The following is a 20,742-nucleotide window of genomic DNA, read 5'->3' on the forward strand; positions in this document are numbered from 1 at the left end:
CGTTAGACATAGAGACATACCTCTTAGGAAGTTCCTGAATCACAAATTCAGAGGCCAGGATAATGTTTTAGCAGAATTACCACAGTATACATTGAGGTTTTTATGCTTTTCCCTAGGCAATCAGTATTGGCTAATGTTGGGACTAACAGCCTAAGGCTAAAGGAATCTTTGGTCTGATCAAATACAGGTTTTGTTACGCAGTGTTTAGCAATTTCATATTAATTTGCATATGAATAGTGAAACAATGAAATTATCAGGCAAGTCAAAATTCCATGTTTTGTTTCCAGACTTTTCAGTTAAGGTACAATTATCAGGAGAAGTAAAGTTAAGAAACCAGAGGAGATGTTTTAGCTGCTTGCAAAGTTTTGCTCCCACTGGAGCATACTTGCAAAGTGTCATCATGTCTGCCCTCTGCATTTCTTCCTGCAAAATCAGTGTCCTGCTACAGTTTGCTTTCCCAGCACTTGGCCTGTGCTAGCTTTGCTATGAACACTTCTGTAGGGTCTTCTTCCTGACGAGACAGGTACTTTTGTTGGTTTATGGCTGTCAAAAACACATCTGAGAGAGTCTATTTGTAAAATATTTGTCACCTCATAATACAAACAGCAACTTTATTTCTGATAAGTGTCTCCATCTCAAAACATTTAAAAAATACTCCCAAGGTAGTCTAAGGGCCTTGAACATCTTATTTCAGTGACCTCCAGTGGTCTGTGATGCTGCTTAGAGTATGTGATGTGGAGAAATATAGTTGGGGTTTTATGACACATTTTATTCTTAAGAAAGAACTTCTGAGTGTGGTAGATGTCTTCTGTAGCAGAGGAATGAAGACAAGGAATATTAGAAGGGATTGTGGGAGGCCATAGAGTGGCTGCTAATATTTTGGGATTTCAGACACTAACCTGAATTTTTTAAAGGTCCCTTGGAGCTGAAGCAATGGAAAGAACCAGAAGAAAAATACTTCCACCTTCCAAATCTAAAGTCCAAATATGTTCTCGTCAACAAAAGCAGTAGCAGAAATTACAGTTACGTAGTAAATTGGACAGAGGGGGAGGGGGGAAATCTCATTTAATACTGCTGAGGGGGCAGAGGGGAAAGCGTATCTAGGAGCTGGTAGTAGAAGTCAACCTTTAGTTGTGTTTTTTTTCTGGAAAAGCAGGTGATCAGAACAGACATCTTAGAAGATGATGGGCAAAAAAGGCTTTGGATGTGTCAACAGGGGAATAAGAATGAATAATAGGAATTAAAACTGTAGATGGCATTAGAAAAATCATTAGTGAACACCATTTACTTCTAGGTAGCACGTGTCAAAACGGATGTTAAAATGCTTCCTAGTTAATCTTTTTTGGGAAGAACGATTACAGGAGGGATTTGAGATCTACAGAATGTACTGGATGAGAGACTGGAAGTTTGATGTGTTTTGCTTCTTAGGGAGATGGTTAGGATCATAAAAGTCTTTAAATAAAAAATGTTGATGTTGCTTTGGAAAGACCTGCAGTGGGTCTGCAAAATGTGAGCAGTGGGATAGGAATTGCTGAGCAGAGTTCTTGGCCTGATGGAGGATGCCATGCTGCTTGATTACAGCGGTACTTTGTCTTAGAAGTTATGAAGCAGTTTGGTTAAATGACTGTGCGAGCTTGGAAAATACCTAATTGTAGGCATGGACAGTCGGACCCCACTGCTTTAATTTCATATGAATCTGACAGGGTGCACCAGATGGAGAGTGCTTTTCTTGTGAAGGTCTTCGTAATGAAAACGCGCAAAAATCTCTTTCAGGGATCAGTATCATTGAAACAGGTACTTTGCAAGTCCATAGTCCCATTTTTCTGATCTGAAGAAGCCTATGGTATAATTAAAAACAAGACTTGCAAATTAACGGAACAGATGCGGAAAGCAAAGACAGAGATAAGAACCTTATATCAGACAGGCAAATATGATAGTTTGAGGTCTTGAAAGTACCAAATTGTTGAAGTTTTGAGGGTTAAATTCATGCAAGCTTTTATAGCTGCCTCTTGGCTGCTCATTTACATTGACATCCAGAAGGAGATTTGAAGGCACGACCTGCAAGAAGAATGGTAAAGATCCTGTAGACTGGTGCAGGAGGGGCATACGGAGTGTGAAGCGTAGCTCAGAGAAAGCAGGGGTGTTACTTAAATAAAAGGAAAACAAAAAGAAAATAAAAGAGCACACGTAATGGTTGTCACTGGTGAAACAGCAGGCGCTAAGGAACAGGAACAGGTGAAGGACCAAGGCACAGTTAGGCACACCTTGAAGACAGTGACAGGGGGCTTGAACTTGATGAGGTAGGGGAGAAGCAGCATCCTTGGAATTCAAAGAGATGAAGTCTAATCAGTTCATGGTTATGAAAATGATCAAATTGGCAGACGCATTTTCTGTGAATTAGAGTGGGGTAATTGGAGAGTCAGGGAGGAGAAGATTACAGTGATCGAAGCAAAATGATGATTAGGTCCAGGATTATTAGCATTTTTGTTGTCTGTGTAGAGAGGAATTAATGGATAAATAAAATGACCTGTGATGTGTTTGAGAGCTACCAATTTTGTGACTTTGTTTCTAGGACAGTTACGGGTTCTGTGTTACCACAGAGTAAGATTTTAACACAGTTGTTCTCCTTTAATTCTCAATGTGCACTTTGTCTTGTGGTTTCTAAGGTCAGTGTATGAGTGTAATTAGTTACTTCAGGTCCTGCTATGAGCTAAATGCGGAGCCAAATACAGCAGTATAGATGCTGTTCCAGTTTAACTTTGCTTCAGATTTAAACTTCTTAATTTTATTTGTAAGAAGATGACTGAAGTGTTGTAGCTCTTCTGGACTGTAGTCACTAGAGAAGGAAACATTTGTGTGAACCTAGAATTTGAGAGTTGCATGATGGCCTGTAGGATTCTCTCTTTTTCTTGAATAATATTTTTTTTCCATTATTTTACTGCTGGTCAGTTCTCCTTCGTGCATTGGCATGTACGAAAAAACCCCTTTTCAGTGACATGGTGTAGCCTAATGGACATTGGGCCTTGCACTAGGAACTGTCTGAGTTGCTTTCTAGCCCTCTGCATCACACTGCTCTACCTACTTTTTCTAGCTTTAAAATGGAGATTTTATCTAATTACCTCTGGTCTTACGAGTAGTAATAGCTTTTTTTGATTTTTCAGGATGTTCTCAGTTGAAAAGGCATAGCTGCAGCTACAGATCCCTTTTAATAATGTGCACAGAACTCGTGAAAATAAAGTTTGGTTTCTCTGAGAATGTAGCCAGGGAAGCCTAGCTTTCTAACGACTGGCGTTTCATGTTCTCAGCAGCATTTCTTCTGTCCCCACTAATCCTGGCATCTGCCTTCCAACCTGTGTCAACTGCAGTTGCCTTAGTCCTCTTTCAGTATCGCCTTTCACATTCCTTATTCTTCCTCCTTTTTATGCAGTGCTTGTGTTTACTGAGCCACCTCAAAATACCACCTCCCCACTGCTGTTTTTCTAATTATTGTCTGGACAAGAGGCATATGGCTTTGGGATCTGCCATGTGCTGATGGGCTCGATTATGCATGTGCTGACCTGCCAGGAGGCCAAATGTCATAGATAATTGCTGAGCTCATTGAAACCTTTTTGAAACCATTGAAACTTATTCTGAAGTTCATTGAAACTGTTGAAATCTTCTCATGGCATTCCTTACAATTCAGCCTTAATGACTGTACGGAAGATAAGAACAGAAAATGATGCTGGTTTAGTTCCCGTGATGCTCTTTTCAGTGCGTTGATATTTTTTTCTGACACATTTAATTTTCAAAATGGTTAATATATTTAAATGTTGAAGATACTTCAACATTTTTTGCTTAGAATGCCCCTACAACAATTAGGTCCACCTGGATTGTTCTGGTTTGGCTCCTGGAATGTGAGAAGGGAGAACTTCTCTCCTGAGCTGCTGTGGAGGCTGAGCAGGGTCTGATGTGGAGCAGTTTGGTGTGCTCTGTCCAGGGGGTGGATGGGCATATGGGCAGTGGGTTGCCATAGCAGTGTCAAAAGCACCTGATACTTTTTCAGTCCACCACAAGGCTTGTGCGTGTCCTTGCGGCTGTCACTTTTCACCAGGAGTCCCCATTCATCCTACACACAGGCTTCTTTTGAGGGTTGCTGATTTTCAGGTCCCCAGCTCTGTAAAAGTTGCTCGTGTCCCTTCGCCTACATCATACTCTCAATATCTGACCCTATGGAAATGTATATGTGTAACTTCTCCTTTGCCCTCTTTGGTAGGTGTCAATAGACCCTGTTTGTGTCTTCTGCAGGTTCTTCCTGTGATGATTTTTGTTTGCATGGATAAAAATGTCATGGGGTACACAGGTTTGTCCTTTGGCCGTGGGGGAAAGGGCAGTGTAGGGCTCAGTGGTGGTCTGTGTGCGAGCCCGGGAGGCAGTGCTGGCACGCTGCGCAAGGAGCCTGCCAGCCAGGGACTGGAAACCCTTGCATTAGCGAGTTGATCCCAATCAACTTTCCCTGTAGTTAAGATTAAAAAGTTCCCTCTGATTTCTTATGATAAATAGGTTAATTATGCATACATAACAGTGTCTCTGCTGGTAGATGTGTGGACTCTTCTGTTCCCATGCTCCAGGAATTACAAATTAGTGTGTGAATGTGTTTGGTGGGGCTGTTTGGTGGGGTTTTTTCTCTTCTCCCATCATTCTTCCTGAATTTTGGAAAGTCCGTAACTAATAAGCAGATTTTGTGGCGTGTTTGTAAACCAATGCATACTTGGGTTAAGCTCAACTTTCCTAGTGGCCCAGATGATTAAAATCAGATTGTCTCTGTGTTTTGGATGCTTTATCGTAGGTTTCGTTAGCTGCATCATTCCTTAGATGCGACTGTTTCACCGGGTCTGGACTAAGAATGGCGGTACTAGGAGTAGTTGGGCCCTGCTTTTAAATAAAAACATTCAGGTGATCAATATTAAAAGCCTTAACCATCATTTGAAGTGTCCTGTGGATGAATTGGAAATGAAAATATTCACATACTTTTGATTTTTCACCTATCATTTAAAAGTGGTTTTACAGATAAATTGTATTTTTGTAGTAGGCTACAGGAAGGGCTGGTGCATAATTATGGTTGTCTGAAATAGGATTGTCTGCTTTCTGACGGTTCTTAATATTTATTTCATTTCTGCTAGAAAAATTGAAGTTTACTTCTGTCTTTCTTTTCCTTCTACAGAGTAAAAGATGCTGGCTGCCAATAGTAGAACAGATCTTCTGTGGAACATATCTCTCTAAATCTTCCCTAAAATTACCTGAAGGCATATATTCCGCCTGTGATGGACCCTCGGAATACTGCTATGTTAGGCTTGGGTTCTGATTCTGAAGGGTTTTCTGGGAAAAGCCCCTCTGTAGTAAACATTGGCACGTTGGTGGGTAAAGGAGAAGTAGAGCTAGAAGGTTGCACCAAGGAAGAAGACGACAGTAAGAAGAAGAATCGGGAGGGGAACAGTACCGAGAATGGGAAGAATGAGGCTCTGACTGATGCACAGCAACAGTTTTCAGTGAAAGAAACAAACTTTTCAGAGGGAAACTTGAAACTGAAGATTGGTCTTCAAGCAAAGCGAACGAAAAAGCCTCCCAAGAACCTTGAGAATTATGTGTGCCGGCCTGCTATAAAAACCAGCATCAAGCAACCAAGAAGGGCACCGAAGAGTGGGAAGATGACAGATGAGAAGGGTGAGCACTGTCCTTCAAAACAGGTGAGTAGTGTGGTTCTGTAGTGTTTTGCAAGTCATAGTAAATTTAAACTGTTTCTAAAAGTTTCCGGCATCTCTGCACGATCCTGTTCTACTAACTGTTTTTCCATGTAACCTCTGATACTGTAGATGCTGAAGTTAGAAATGGTTTGATTTAGTTTCCATCGATAGGAAAAAATGCTTTTGCTCTTTCACAGCTTGCCAACGTTGGGGTTTTTAACAGTAATGAAAGATAATTCCCATGTTAACTTGAAGTGAACATCATAGGTAAATTTCTGAAAAATGGCACCTTTATTTTTAGTCTCCTGCATAGAAGAAAGTGGGGGTGTCTTGTCTCTATTTAAATGGGGCTGTGTATTTGCTGTGCTTATCTCTAGTATTTGGCTTTACTTTTTTTTTTTTCCCTTACCTGTTAGAACCCTTGTTTTCACTGTGTGTCTTAACTGATAACTCTGCGATGAATGTATCAAGCAGTGTCTGAAAAGTAAAAAATACTTTTCCAGGTATGTGAGAGAACAGCCCAGTGATAAACTGCATATAAATGCAGTGGCTTGAGAGATGTGCCAGGTATTTTCCAAATGTAAGGAGATAGCCCTGCCTTGAGGATGTCTTGTTTTTATGATCTGCATGATGTAACAAGTAAGAGCAGCAGTAACAGATAGGGAAAATAGGATAAATGGCAAGAATTATAAATGTAGTTGCATAGATGGTACATTTTTTAAGTGTTTTGTTACAGCATGCTTTTTTTTCCAATACGCATAAAAGTTTTGCTAACTAGTAAACTGTTAGAATATACCCTCCATACTCTGTCCACTTTTAGTCCATGCCTGCTGATCTAAAGCCAGAGGTTTTCCCTACACTCCCGTTTTGCTTGCAGCTATCTGTGTTTCCTTGTGAGCACATATTTATTCACCCCGTTTCCTTGCATGTTCCTTATGTAGCCTTGTTCAACTTTGCAATACCAGGCGGTTCAGCAAGGGAATACGAGTCCCTGGAAGTTAAAAGTCCTTCCTTCGCATGGGTTGTCTGTTCATGGGGCTCCTGTTTCAAAGGTTCCCAAGGCCAAAGGCTTGTCATTCCTCTAGCCTGTGTCCTGTTCTGTCTGTCCATAAATCTGTCCTGGCCTATCTCATAAGGTAGAGCCTACCCAAAGGAAAGGAAGATTCCTTTATCTTGTACAGAGATGGTGTCTGACATACCCAAACCTTTTTCTTTCCCCCAGCACACCCAAACTTAAATTTTCCTTGAGGAAGAGGATCTTCAAAGAAATGATAACTCATGCTCTGAAAGAACAAGTGTTCTGTATGTTACGTGTAATGACTAAAATTACTTTTCCCAGACTCTAGCATGCAACTGCTTTGGGTTTTTTTTCTCCATTATAAACAGAAAGGTGTTTTTAGTCAGCCTATCAAACAAGAAACTCTCAAGTGATGCCTTATATAATTTAAAACTTTGGCAATGGCCTTTATTTGACATTATTCCATTTTAGAACAAGCTTATTATTTCTAATTATTCTCTAACTTCATCTTGAAAAACACTGGAAGAGTAGATCACAATTTGTCCAGATTATACTGATGACTTTCTGGTTTTGTTTTGGTTTGTGGCTTGGGTTTTTTTTGGTGGTGGTTTCTTTTTTAAGCCCTTTTTTTATATGTATATATATTGCAATGAGTTGAGTATTGGGCCAATCTGGAATATCCAGTCATTGATCTCTCTTGATGTCTGAATTGAGGTGGTAGTTGCAACTGAAAATCTTTTACTATCAAAGAGCCATTGAGTGATGGAAACTTTCCCATTGCATCAAGAGATCGTGCTCTGGGAATTTTTACCAGGGAGAATAATTTGTATTTAAACTCAGATGGTGATAGCATGGATTCTTCATTCTTGATATCTTTGTTTACATACTAAGTTTTTCTTCAAGAAGTCCATCATATTTCAAATGGTATTCAAAGTTGGGAAACAAATAGGACTGATATTATTAAATAATATTGATATTGTATGTGGTACCATATAACTTTTTAATTCCAGCTATTTTAAGTGGAGTTACTCCTGCTCCTTGTCTGGTGAACAACCTAAATGTTTAGTGTAGAGAAGCGCAGATCTGTTGCATTAGATTTGCATTACTTAAAATAGTTTCAAATCCCTGACTAATGGTAATGCACTTCAGATACTCCGCTCTCTCACTCGAATTGTACTGAAATGGTTTTCAAGTTGTTTAACTCTGTATGTTCCCTGCCATTCCGGCACTTTGGGTTGTTGGAAATGATGCTTTGCAGCATCCTACTGATAGTGAGCAAGTGTGATTTAGAAGTGTCTTTGTAGAAAGAAATTATAAACATGGTTTAAAACTATTGCATGCTTTGAATATAATACCTGAAGGACTTTTTTTTTTTTTCATACTGCAATGAAATAAAGCAGGTTTTAGCGCTGCAAATTACGCTTCAGAAAATAAAAGTGATCACTTAATCTTTCCTTTTGGTGGAGAAGAGGGGGGGAAAAAACAAACATATGACCAATTCGGAATAAGGTGTGGCAATACTTTGAGCTGTGCACCTCAGCTCTCTGTACCTTTAAAGGAGGAATAAAGAATTTGAACAAAAATTTAGTATTTGCAGTATATGCAGTTAACCACCAAGATATAAAGGGAAGTAGTGGAAATCTTCACCTGGGAATATCAGTGTAAAAGTTAAAATAGTAGGGAGATACTTCGCACTCCCATCTGTGGCAGTTATGCCTCTTTCTCAAGCTTAGTGCTCAAAAGGACGCTTTAAAACTTGGGGAATGTCTTCAGTTGTGTTAATAGAGGGTTTATCTTAATTCTGAGAGGTGAGTGAGTAGGTGAGGTGGGTAACTTGTATATTAACAATTTGTCCTCCAGAAATGTGTACGCAAAACAGTTAATAGTCTTCTGAAGAGAAAATCATAGAACAGAGAGACCAGGAAATGGCTAAGTTTCCCAGGTGTTAAGAGAAACAACATTAGAAGTTACTGTAATGGCAAAGCAGTATTCAGTTTGCTTTTTGACACTGAATAAGAAACTAGATTTCTTGCTTTCAGAGGAGTGTCCTGTGACAGACAGACTTTGCTATATGGCCAGTGTACCTTTCCTAAGCCTGAAAACCTAAGCCCTGAATACAAATTTTGTTTCTGTTAGTTTTAGCACAAGAACGTGTGAATGGTTTACCTATGCTTGCAAGGTAAATGTAGCCAGTGATACAGCAAAGTTGCATTCGTTAAGTTTTAGAAAATAGGAAGGCAAAAAGTGGTAGTAACAGCCTGTTGTAATTCTAAAATAGTCATGGTAAAACAGTGAAGCAAGTTGGAACATGTCTTTTGCTCCATCTCCTTATTTCTGTGTAAAAGTGCTGAGTGCGGTATTCTGTAGTTCTTTCTATTGCCCTTGGTTATGTAGGGAAACTCTACAGGAAAGTTTGCTGATGAAATCACAGCCACTAACTGCAGATTTTCAAGCAAAAAAGTAACAAAGCTAAATAAGTGGTTTGTTTTCTTTTGGAGTAGCTCAACATTTTCTGCAGGATCTGGGACATAAGTTTTTTGTCTCAGACTAATTGCACAAAGTCTTTTTTTCCCTGGTGGTTAGCTAAAACTTCCTTTTAGAAAAGACTAAAAAGTCTTGGTGGTGAAAAATCAACAGCAAACACTTTCAGTCATTATTATTTGGGGAACTTGTATAGAATATATTGATGCCACAACTACACAAACAATTTCTGTGATCCTTCTGAATGCTCATTTGAATTACAGCCTGGGCCTTGGCCAGAAGTACAATAGCTAAAATAATAATGGGTAAATCTCTCTCTCTGTCTTTCTCTCTCTGTCTTTCTCTCTCTGTCTTTCTCTCTCTGTATACATATAAAAAACCCTCATTGCTTGCTGGTAGTTCTCAAGAGAATTAACAAACAAAATTTTCATTAACAATCTGTTTTCTTCTATTTCAGCTTTTGGAAGCTGAGACTATCTTGCATTTCCTAATTTGGTTGTAGTGTTAGAAGTATGAATTTTACAATAGACTTGTTCTTGTGAAAGATTATTTACTCTTAAGCATTTTGCAAATAAGTACCAATAATGATAACAGTAAATAATAATCTGGTAGTAATAAACCTTGAGAACATGCTGTAGTGTAGCAATGAATGCCTTTTTTAGATGTAAAGGCAGTTTTTTGCTGTTAGTGCCTGTGATAATTCTGGAATGATTGATTATAACCTGTTAATAGTTTATATTGAAATAACCTGAAATTTTTACTCCTCAAATTAGTGATGCAGATCTAGAAACCATATGTCTGCATAGAAGATTTAAAATTTTAGATTCAGCTTAGTGCAGAATTAACAATAATACCAATTTTATAAAAACTTACATGTTTTATGTAACTGCTTTGGGCAGTTCTTTTGTTGGATAGAGTTTTAGGGCAGCCAGTTATTATTTTTAGGGCATATATTTAGGGCAGCCAGTTAAAGATTGCACAGGAATAAATGTTTTCATTTTTAAAGCACAAAATGGTTTTTATTGTAATGTAATCTAGACCTTTTTAAACAGCTTTGCACCTAGAGGAAACCTACCATCCGAAAGCCAGAGTAATGTAGGATGAGTCTAGAAGTCTTGACTGAAAACGTGTATAATCCAAGAAAAATTGTTTTAGACTTATATGGTCATTGTCAACTTGGCATTGCAACATAGAGGCATCAGCGAAGAAGCTTGAAGTGTGTGCTTGTTTGCAGACGTATGAGGTGAGTCGGATGGATGAAACATCTAGAAGATGTTAGGGTTTGGGGGGGGCAGGTTTTGATTTTTTTCTGCGAGTGATTTGTTAGTAGTCCTCACAGACCTATCTGCATTAAACTCTGACGCTTTCTCTGATACAAAACTGTGCATTTCAAGTCAGTGAAGCAGGGCGCTGTGCTCCCTGGAACCGCAAGATTGAAACGAGAATGCGCTGCATTTAAGGCCAGCTTCCAGCACCAGGAGCAAAACGAAAACAAGAGGCTAGATAGGCATTTGTAGAGCTGTGCATGAACGTGGCCACGGCAGCTGCTGAAGCTTGGAAGTGCTGTACGCACTGAAAGCACTCTGTAACTTGTTTTGGACTTCACCATCTCTCCTTCCCATCTGATGGAGTGATTGTTTGTGCAATAGAAGTTATTTCAGGAAAGCGTGGCACCTTTTTTGTCTCCAGTGCAGTAGGACGTATCATGGCTGCTCCCCGCCTCCCAGCTGTATGTTTTGTGAGTATGAGGGTGGCTAAGTTGAGGGGAAGTTCCTGAAATGTGATGCTCCAGCATAATTTACATAAGATTGCAGCTGCCACAGAAAAGCTGGGCTAAGTGCCAAACTATTCTCCACAGACCACAGTCTCTTTTACGCCACAGCTTTAAAACCAGTAACCGATAGGACTGGTGGGTTTTGTTCTACAACTGCAGCAGGTTCAGAGACATCCAGCCCCAACCGATGTGACCCCAACCAATGCTCGGGGCCACCCTCCCCCAGGATAAGAACTTTGATCAGTGACATATCACTGCTCTTGTGAAATCTTGTTTACTTTCTGGAAACATACTTGGGCTGGTAGGGCAGCGATCATAACAGCTGGTGGAATTTAGCTTCTCGTACATCAAGGATTTTAGCGTGGACCTGGTAAAGAAATAGGCAGTGATCAAGGCTAGGCTGAGACATGTGGGGTGATCTGTTTTCACTCGTTTTTACATAACCTTATTAAAAATGCTTGCAGTTGGAGTGTACCACCACTTACAGCTGTTGCTGGTAGGCTTGTACTGATGCTGGTGTAAGCTGAGAGGATTTCGTCAGATTGTGAGCAGTGTATTCAAATTCTTTTCTTCCATTGTTGCCTTCATGCAGAAGATGTCTTTGTTATTCCTGAAGTTTGTGGTTGTGCACTACTTAGGTTTAATTTTTATCATCTGTTTGCAGTAGTCTTATTCTTTCTGTATGATACTTCTCAGTGATACCAATGCCTCCCATTCAATTTAACAGAAAATTTGAAATTCTTAGTAATACGGAATTGCAAGAAGGAATTCTGACTCTATGCTCTGTGTTGGCTGGTTTTTATAATGCTTTTGCAGCTACTGCAGCAGTCAGATGAGCACAGCTTTCTCTGAAGATTAGGTATTTTGATCAAGATGTCTATATTAACACCACCACCATCCCCAAAAATGCTTCTGTTAATCATACTGATTATTAAGTGGCTTTATGGGGAAAAAAATGATTTCTCATATAAAAATTTTTGGGTTAAAATGCTGAGAGAATTACGAACTTTTTTGACTTCCTGTCTGTCATCTCAAATAGACTCTTCTTGGTTTGTTTTTCATGTTCTTTGAAATAATTTTCAGTGTGCTTGGAAAATTCACTCACCCTAGACGAGAAAAAAATTTTCCAGGGCAAATGCCTTCAGCTTTCAAAGAATCCTTGTTTGATGCTGAAGTCATGTTTTTAAAATCTTGGCATCTTATTTAGATCAAAGCTAGTGTTCCGAAGGGTTTTCTTATGTATGCATGTATGTATTTATTTAAATACTTAATAAAGCTTCCAAGCTCTTTGTTTGGAAGCAAGAGTGGTTAGGAAAAAGTGGAGCCTAACATGAAGCATTTGATACTCAGAAATGGTAAAATATGAGAAGACAACAGAAGCTGTCTAGTAAGGTAGCAGACTATACAGGAGAATTAGGAGAAAGAAGAAGGAAGAGAGTGTATACACAGGTGGCTCAGCAAATACAGGAACGAAGAGTTGAATTCCCAAGTCAGTTGGTGAATTTTTCAAATGTGTCTGAAGCCCACTGAACAAAGATTAAAATTTAGTTCCAAAGTTCATTTCAAAACTTAAGACCATAGAAAAGAGGATGTAACTCTATGGAGGTTTTCATTCAGGTTGATCAGAAAGACTAATACTATTTAGTTAATATCTGTAGCACTCGGAGTCTACTTCAGGTATGTCCAAGAGCATCAGCAGAATTGGTCAGATTCCAGATTTGGAGTCAGGTTGTGTGTCCTGCTGACTCGATAGTTTCCACCTAAGTGCCAGGCCTGGATGTGGGCAGCAGGGAACACACCTCTTGCTCCATGCCTGCGGGAAGGCAGCCGCTCGAGGTCTGGAGTGCCTGGCTGTGCGCTGCAGAGGCTCTGACAGCTGAGGCAGCGCATTAGCCAAGCAGCTACTTCCCATCTCCAGGAAACTGCCAGACTGAATCCAGCTTGCAGCCTTCTGTTTAAGCCATGCTGGTGTAGCTTACCGAACAAGTACTTTGTTCATGATCAGCACCAAAGTTTGCTGTTTATCAAATGATTTCAAAGGAATCCAGGCTATATCTTTCTTCGGCATAGCCATGGCCAACCATAGTTACCGTTTTGTAAAATTTGATAAATCTTATGCTGACTGTAATCAAGTACAGTGCCATCCAATTGTCTTACTAATTTTTACTGCAGAGGGATAAATAGGTGTGGCGTTGATGCCCTTTGCCCTTTATGCTTGAGAAAGTAGATCCCAGTAGGTTTTCAAATAGTGTGCATATGCAATTATCCCATAAGCAATCAGTCTTCCTTTCTTAGCCCCTGCTTGGGGTGAGTGTATCCCATGCGTTTCAGAGATGTGCTGGGCACTGTATGTATGGAAAAATGTCCTTCCAAAATAAAAGATTAATTTATTGAGATGTTCCTAATAGGATTTATTGAGTGTTGCAGGTTTTCTTAAACTTTACAGAATACATCTCAAATCCGGTTAGGTCAGAACTGAACATGACTTCACAAGTTTCATTTAGGCCATGCGTGGTGTGTGTCCATCCGTCCCGTCCCATACAAACCACAGAAGAATTTGACTTATTTTAGTACTGTCAGCAGTCTGCTGTGAGGAGAACCTGTTACTACAGTGGCTGGAGGATATCGTGGGCCAAGACTGAGAAGCACTGGTGGAGCTGTGCATGGACAGGTTTACACGATGCCTGCCCTTGCAGTGTGTTGCTCAGCTGCTTGTGAGCATGTGAGATCTTCACGTGCTATCGCACTATATATAGTTAGCCCCATACATAATTGTTAGTGTTTTGTTTGGGGTTTTTGGTTTGGTTTTTTTTTTTTCATAAACACCAACAGTATTTTTAGAGAATGTTTATAATTGGGGGACAGATTAAATGGTTTATATTTCAGGACTGGGAGCAAGTTTGATTTAACATCAGGAAAGCCTTAACGTGTCCGCTGAAATATATTTGTTTTAAAATTAATAGGATCATGAAGCATGTGTTTATATAGTCACCATATTATCAAAAGCAGGTATTCATCACCTCAACATAAAAAGATAACAGTGTTACTCTTGAGTCTTTGTGCTCTGTTCCTAAAGTTTATTTTTTTTATTAACTTCTAGGACCCTTCAAAGTCGTACAAGAAAGCTGGAGAAGTTGCAACAGTTGAATTACATGTGGAAGAAGGTATACAAGTAGAAACAAATCCTTTATCTAAGAAAGTTTCCCCATTGCACTCTGAAATGACAGATTATATAAAGTCATCTCCTCCGACTCTTACCAGTAGCCATAATTCTGACTTAAAGGATAGAACACAAATTAACGGAGCAACAACGGTAACAGAAAAATTGGCTCAACTTATTGCAACTTGTCCTCCTTCAAAGTCTTCCAAAACAAAGCAGAAGAAGCCTGGAAATGGAACTGCGTCTGGTTTGGTTAAAGACTCTGGGAAGAAGCTACCAGGAACCATAACTGCGAGTGGGTTAGTTAATAAAGATTTGGTAAAGAAATTGCCAGGATCTGGTATCGCCGTTGGATTGGTTAACAAGGACTCAGGGAAGAAGCCATTAGGGATTGGTAGTGCAGCCATATTGGTTAACAAAGACTCTGGGAAGAAGCCACAAGGGATCGGCCCATTAATTGGATCGGTTAACAAGGACTCTGGAAAGAGACCACCAGGGATCAGCACTCCGACTGGGTTAGTTAGCAAGGACTCTGGAAAGAAACAGCCAGTGACCAGCTCTGCGGTTGGATTGATCAGCAAAGATGTTGGGAGGAAACTTCCAGGTATCGGCACTCCAGCTGGATTGACTAATAAGGAGTCTGTCAAGAAGCCAGTAGGGATTGGCACTCCAGCAGGATTGATTAACAAGGATGCTGGGAAGAAGTTGTTGGGAATAAATAGTCCTACAGGATTGGTTAACAAGGATTCTGGGAGAAAGATGCCAGGGACTGGCAATACGACAGTTCTGACGAACAAAGACTCTGGAAGGAAGACACCAGGGATTGGCAGCCCAGTGGGGCCAGTTAACAAGGATGCTGGGAGGAAGATGCCAGGGATTAGCAGTCCAGTGGGATTGGTTAGCAAGGACTCTGGAAAGAAGCCAGCAGGAATCGGCAGTCCGGTTGGTTTGGTTAACAAGGACTCTGGAACTCTGAAAGCAGACTCTGTTGCGCCTGCCGCAGAGCCCTTTAAGCTTCCTTGCAATTCAAACCTCAGTAGCCTTGAAAGCCATGAGACTACAGATTTATTGAAGGAAAATACTGCTAGCAAAACATTTGAGAAGCATATTATGAGACAGAATAAAGAAAGTATCTTGGACAAATTTTCGATTCGGAAAGAAATTGCTGATGTAGGCAAAGAGATGTTTAATGAAGGAATCTGCGTTCCACAGGATGCTTACTCAACCAGTGAAAAAGGGATTTATGAAACATCTAAGCATGAAAAACAGCCTCCCGTATATTGCACTTCACCAGACTTCAGAACAGGAGGTGCTTCAGATGTATCGACAGCAAAGTCCCCATTTAGTGCAGTAGGAGAGGGAAATCTCCCATCGCCATCACCCACTGTGTCTGTTACCACCTTAAACAGGAGCCTCTCAACAACGTCTTCACAGTTAGCATCTAACCCGCTGCATTTAAGTTCCACAGCAGATCTCTTGGAAGGTATTTCAGATCAGATTGGCAAAACTCAGTTTTCTTCTGACAGTACACTTCTGAATATAAACAGAACATTGAACCATACGCTGAGCACCGATTTTAAAGGTGCTGATAAGGATTTAAATGATTCAAAAGCTACTTACGTAGAAACTTCAAGAACTAGTCCTTCTACAGGGAAAAAGCCCATTTTGGCAGCTGAAACAAGCATTCATGCTACTGTCACCCCTTCAGTGGTTAGCTTTACAAGCTTGTTTAGTAGCAAGCAGTTCCTAAAGATTGGTGCAATAGCTGCATCAGATAAATCCTGCCAAGGAGCGAAAAATCTGAGCACTTCTCAGCAGTCAAAACCTTTAAAGAAAAGAAAAGGAAGGAAACCACGATGGACTAAGGTGGTGTCAAGAAGCACATGTCGACCTCCCAAGGGTCTAGAACTAGAAAGGTCAGAGCTTTTTAAAAACATTTCATACAGTGCACTATCAAGCAGTAATTTGGAGCAGGCCAAATTCTTGAAAAACATAGGATCTTCTTCATTTGTGGAGCATGAATTTGTCAAACATCAGTTGCCAAAACTGAATGAAGCTAATGGACAGTCTCTTGCGCTGTTAGCTGAGACTGAAAAGCAAACTCAAAAGTTCTACAGTACTCACAAACAACCCTCCAGTTTGTGTATGTCAGATGATTTCTTACCTGACATGTATAAACCCAAAAGAGGAAGACCTAAATCCAAGGAGATGCCAGAGCTCGAAGGTCCCCCCAAAAGAACTCTAAAGATCCCAGCATCAAAAGTCTTTTCAGTGCAGTCAAAAGAAGAGCAAGAACCTCCCATTTTGCAGCCTGAAGTAGAAATTCCCTCCCTAAAACAGAGCTTATCAGGACAACCTTTTCCTAAAAAGAGAGGGAGACCTAAAAGACAGATCAGGTCATCAATTAAAATGAAGCCACCTATTCTTTCTGTGGCACCTTTTGTTGGAACAGATAACTCGAGCAAGATAGGGTCTGAGAGCGATCAGCATCGAACTGGGGATTTTTTTGAGAGAAAGGACCAGCTCCGAGGGCCAGAAGAAGTCCAAAAACCTAATATTTGTAGCATGACTGATTTGGAAGTAGACTCAGACAGAAAAGTTGCCAAGAGAAATAATGGACAGTTAATGAAAACAATTATTCGAAAAATAAATAAAATGAAAACTCTGAAGCGAAAGAAGCTTTTGAATCAGATTCTGTCTAGTACAGTGGAACCAAATAACAAAGGGAAAGTGCAATCTAAACTCCACAATACAGTGTCAACTCTTGCTGCCACATTTGGTTCAAAATTAGGCCAGCAAATAAACGTCAGCAAGAAAGGAACAATTTATATAGGAAAAAGGAGAGGAAGGAAACCTAAAGCTGTGCTGAACGGCATTTTAACTAGCAGCTCTGCCAGTTTGACAGTTCTTGAGAAGTCTGCTCAACAAGCTCCTGGTACATCACTAGGACAAGTACTTCCCCATTTGCTGCCTTCAACAGCTAATAATTCAGAGATTCTTCCATCTCCAGTCTGCTCCCAGTCTTCTGCAGTGAGCGGGGGACAGAGCCCTGTCAGCAGCGATGCAGGATTTATTGAGCCCAGCTCAGTGCCGTATTTACACATACACTCCAGACAAGGAAGTGTTGTTCAGACACTTGCAATGAAAAAAGCTGCTAAGGGAAGGAGGAGATTATCTCCACCTACATTGCTGCCAAACTCTCCTTCTCACTTGAGTGAGCTGACATCCCTGAAAGAAGCCACTCCTTCCCCAGTAAGCGAGTCTCACAGCGATGAGACGATTCCCAGTGACAGTGGAATAGGAACAGATAACAACAGTACTTCAGATCGAGCGGAGAAGTTTTGTGGGCAAAAGAAGAAAAGGCATTCCTTTGATCATGTTTCCCTTATTCCACCTGAAACTTCCACCGTTTTAAGTAATCTAAAAGAAAAGCATAAACACAAATGTAAGCGCCGCAGTCATGATTACCTTAGTTATGACAAAATGAAGCGACAGAAGCGAAAAAGGAAAAAGAAGTATCCTCAGCTTCGAGGTAGGCAGGACCCAGATTTCCTTGCTGAATTAGAAGAATTAATAAGTCGGTTAAGTGAAATTAGAATAACCCACAGAAGTCACCATTTTATACCCCGAGATTTACTGCCTACCATTTTTAGGATAAATTTCAATAGTTTCTATACCCATCCTACTTTTCCTTTAGATCCTTTGCACTACATTAGAAAACCCGATTTAAAGAAAAAGAGAGGCAGGCCTCCAAAAATGCGGGAGGCTATGGCAGAAATGCCTTTTATGCATAGTCTCAGCTTTCCTCTCTCCAGTACTGGGTTCTATCCCTCTTATGGCATGCCTTACTCTCCTTCTCCCCTTGCAGCTGCTCCCATAGGCTTAGGTTATTATGGAAGGTACCCTCCTACTCTTTATCCTCCTCCGCCTTCTCCTTCTTTTACTACCCCCCTGCCACCACCTTCCTACATGCATACAGGCCATTTGCTTCTCAATCCCACCAAATATCACAAGAAGAAACATAAACTGCTACGCCAGGAGGCTTTCCTCACGACAAGTAGGACTCCGCTCTTGTCAATGAGCACGTACCCCAGTGTTCCACCTGAAATGGCTTATGGCTGGATGCTTGAACATAAGCATAGACATCGCCACAAACACAGAGAACATCGTTCTTCTGAACAACCACAGGTTTCCATGGACACTATAACAGCTAATAGCTCTTCTAGAACAGTTCTGGAGTCCTTGAAGCGCTACAGATTTGGGAAGGAGGCTGTTGGTGAGAGGTACAAACATAAAGAGAAACACAGATGTCACATGTCTTGTCCACACCTGTCACCTTCAAAGGGTTTGCTAAGCAGAGATGAACAGTGGGTCAGGAGAGAGCCTTCAGAGTCTAGTTCTTTAGCACTGGGATTGCAGACACCGCTACAGATAGACTGTTCAGAAAATTCCCCAGGTCTGTCCCTGGGGGGATTTACTCCAAGCTCTGAGCCAGCCAGCAGCGATGAACACACAAATCTTTTCACAAGTGCAATAGGCAGCTGCAGAGTCACAAACTCTACCAGCACCAATGGACGTAAAAAATTAACTGACAGCCCTGGACTCTTCAGTGCACAAGACACCTCGCTAAATCGACCTCTCAGAAAGGAACCGTTGCCTTCTATTGAAAAGGTGTTACAGCCGCTGTCAGGTAAGGGAGCTCTCATTGTGCGTACTTCCCTTGAATCTTGCTATTTTGTTCTACCAAACATGCGCTAGAAAGGGATGGCAGGTGTAGCTGTGGCTTGGTAGGACTCTTTCAGTGTTGAATTTCAGTACTACTCTTGCTTTCGCAAGCGTCTCTATTCTGGTAAAGCACTGTTCCATGCAGCATTTGGTACAGATTAACATCGTGTCTCCTCCAGAGCTGCTTATGGGATTGTGTAAGTACCTCTTCCCACCAGATTTTCCTTGCTTTGTTATAGCAGTATATAAAGTTATGCTAAGGATGCTTTCTCATGAAAAGGTCTTTTTCCTTGCAATTTTAACTTTCTGGAGAAATGAGTTAAAATTTTGTGTGGTTTTTGATACTTTAAGAGCCTTGTTTCTGTTTGTCTTGAAGTTTGGTTGATTTGGTTTAGACTAGCTGTTGGTGCTACTGTTGTGAATAACCTTTCCATTTAAGAAAATGTTTCCTTTTCTTTTTGTATCTCCATTTTAGTTATTTTGATAATCTTTGCTACAGCATAGCTTTTGATCCTTGAGTTGCGGCCTCTAGCAGTACCTCAGAACAGTTGCTAAATGATGGTGGGAATGCCTAAGACCAAACCTTGTAATAACTGCTTTATTCATAGTTGGGAAACTCATCTTACATAGCCTCAAGCAAAACTGAAACAGAGCTAGCTCAGTCTGTATATGCAGAACATTGCAGTGATGCTGTCAGAGGGTTGCTGCTTAAGGAAAAGACCTCCACTCTGAAACTGTGTAAGATCACAATTATTTGCATAATATTAAGGAGAAAAAAAATTTAATGTGAAATTCAAGACTTGACGAAGCTATATTATACATTGCTTTCCCTTCTGCCTTAAGTGTCACTTCATGCTGTAGTTTATTATTACAGATGTTTGTGGGAATAGTTTTCACATTTTATCCACTTCTGTTTTAATTGCCAGGGACACATTGGTGAGACCACATAACAAAGATAACCTGCGAAAGATAAAAGTGTGGCTTGTGCTCTGACTTGCTTACTTCTGATGTGTGAAGGAAGTCTGATAGCTTCTCTCCCCTCCCTCCAACACATACCTACACTCTCCCTTGAAATTTATATCATTTGTCAAAAAGCACTTGTGATGTATTTCACAGAGCAAGAGCCAAGCAAAAAACCAGCTACCAGTAATGAATAAATACCTCCTCACATTCCTTACTCCCATCTTCCTCCTTTTCTTGTGATACTCCTGCTCTGATGCCTCTCGCCACCCCCCTGCTCTGGCCACATATGTATGGAAGGGGTTTTTCTCTTTTTTTTTTTTTTTTTATTTTGGCATTTGAGGGGGTAGCATTTTGGTTCTTTATTTTAAGGGCAGTTGGATGTAGCTGGGTTTTTCTACAAGTTCATATTCCTTCATACTATTTCATGTTACTAAAACTGCTTGGGGCAGGGGGCAGTCAGGAGAAAGCAATAAAGCCATGAGATTGCTTCTCCTGCAGCCATGGAAAGAAAAATTCAAAGCGCACTAGGTCACCAAAAGGGTTAAATTTGGCTCAGAGAAGTGAAGAATTGGTTGTGGTAGCTTGTGCAGTTCTGGGAATTTCCTGAGGATTTCCATTACAGTGAATGATCTGACTTGGGTTTTTATGAGGAACAACCTAATTAAGGGAAAAAGCAGAGATGTTTTAAGCTGAAACCTGCTGGTGGAGGTTCTGAATCGCTCTCCCTCTCACAATCTGTTTGACTGGTTCCTCAGATGCCGTGTATCGCTTTCAGTGAGTCTATTTCCTGCAATGGAAACCAGCTGTGTTCATTGTGAGGCTGGCTTTCAGCTCAGTATTCATCGCATTCACAAGGAGCTCCTAATGCCCTGCGTCATGTGCATGCAGTACATCTGAAAAC

At 40.6% G+C, this 20,742-nt stretch overlaps 1 protein-coding gene across 5 annotated transcripts in view; it reads left to right on the plus strand.

Moving 5' to 3' along the window:
• ASH1L (ASH1 like histone lysine methyltransferase) overlaps positions 1-20,742 on the plus strand; it is a 64,209-nt gene that overhangs the window by 2,716 nt on the left and 40,751 nt on the right. For 2 of the 5 annotated variants that reach the window (XM_055792353.1, XM_055792355.1), the window contains exons 2-3: positions 5,201-5,723; positions 14,094-18,843. In XM_055792353.1, the coding sequence (XP_055648328.1) occupies positions 5,301-5,723; positions 14,094-18,843 (5,173 nt within the window). In that variant the 5' untranslated portion in view covers positions 5,201-5,300. Of the gene's footprint in view, positions 1-5,200; positions 5,724-10,271; positions 10,463-14,093; positions 18,844-20,742 lie in introns of those variants that run through there. The other 3 variants (XM_055792354.1, XM_055792356.1, XM_055792358.1) reach the window with 3 other exon arrangements.

This window comes from Falco peregrinus, chromosome 19 (genome assembly GCF_023634155.1).
Source record: "Falco peregrinus isolate bFalPer1 chromosome 19, bFalPer1.pri, whole genome shotgun sequence".
Lineage (NCBI taxonomy): Eukaryota > Metazoa > Chordata > Aves > Falconiformes > Falconidae > Falco > Falco peregrinus.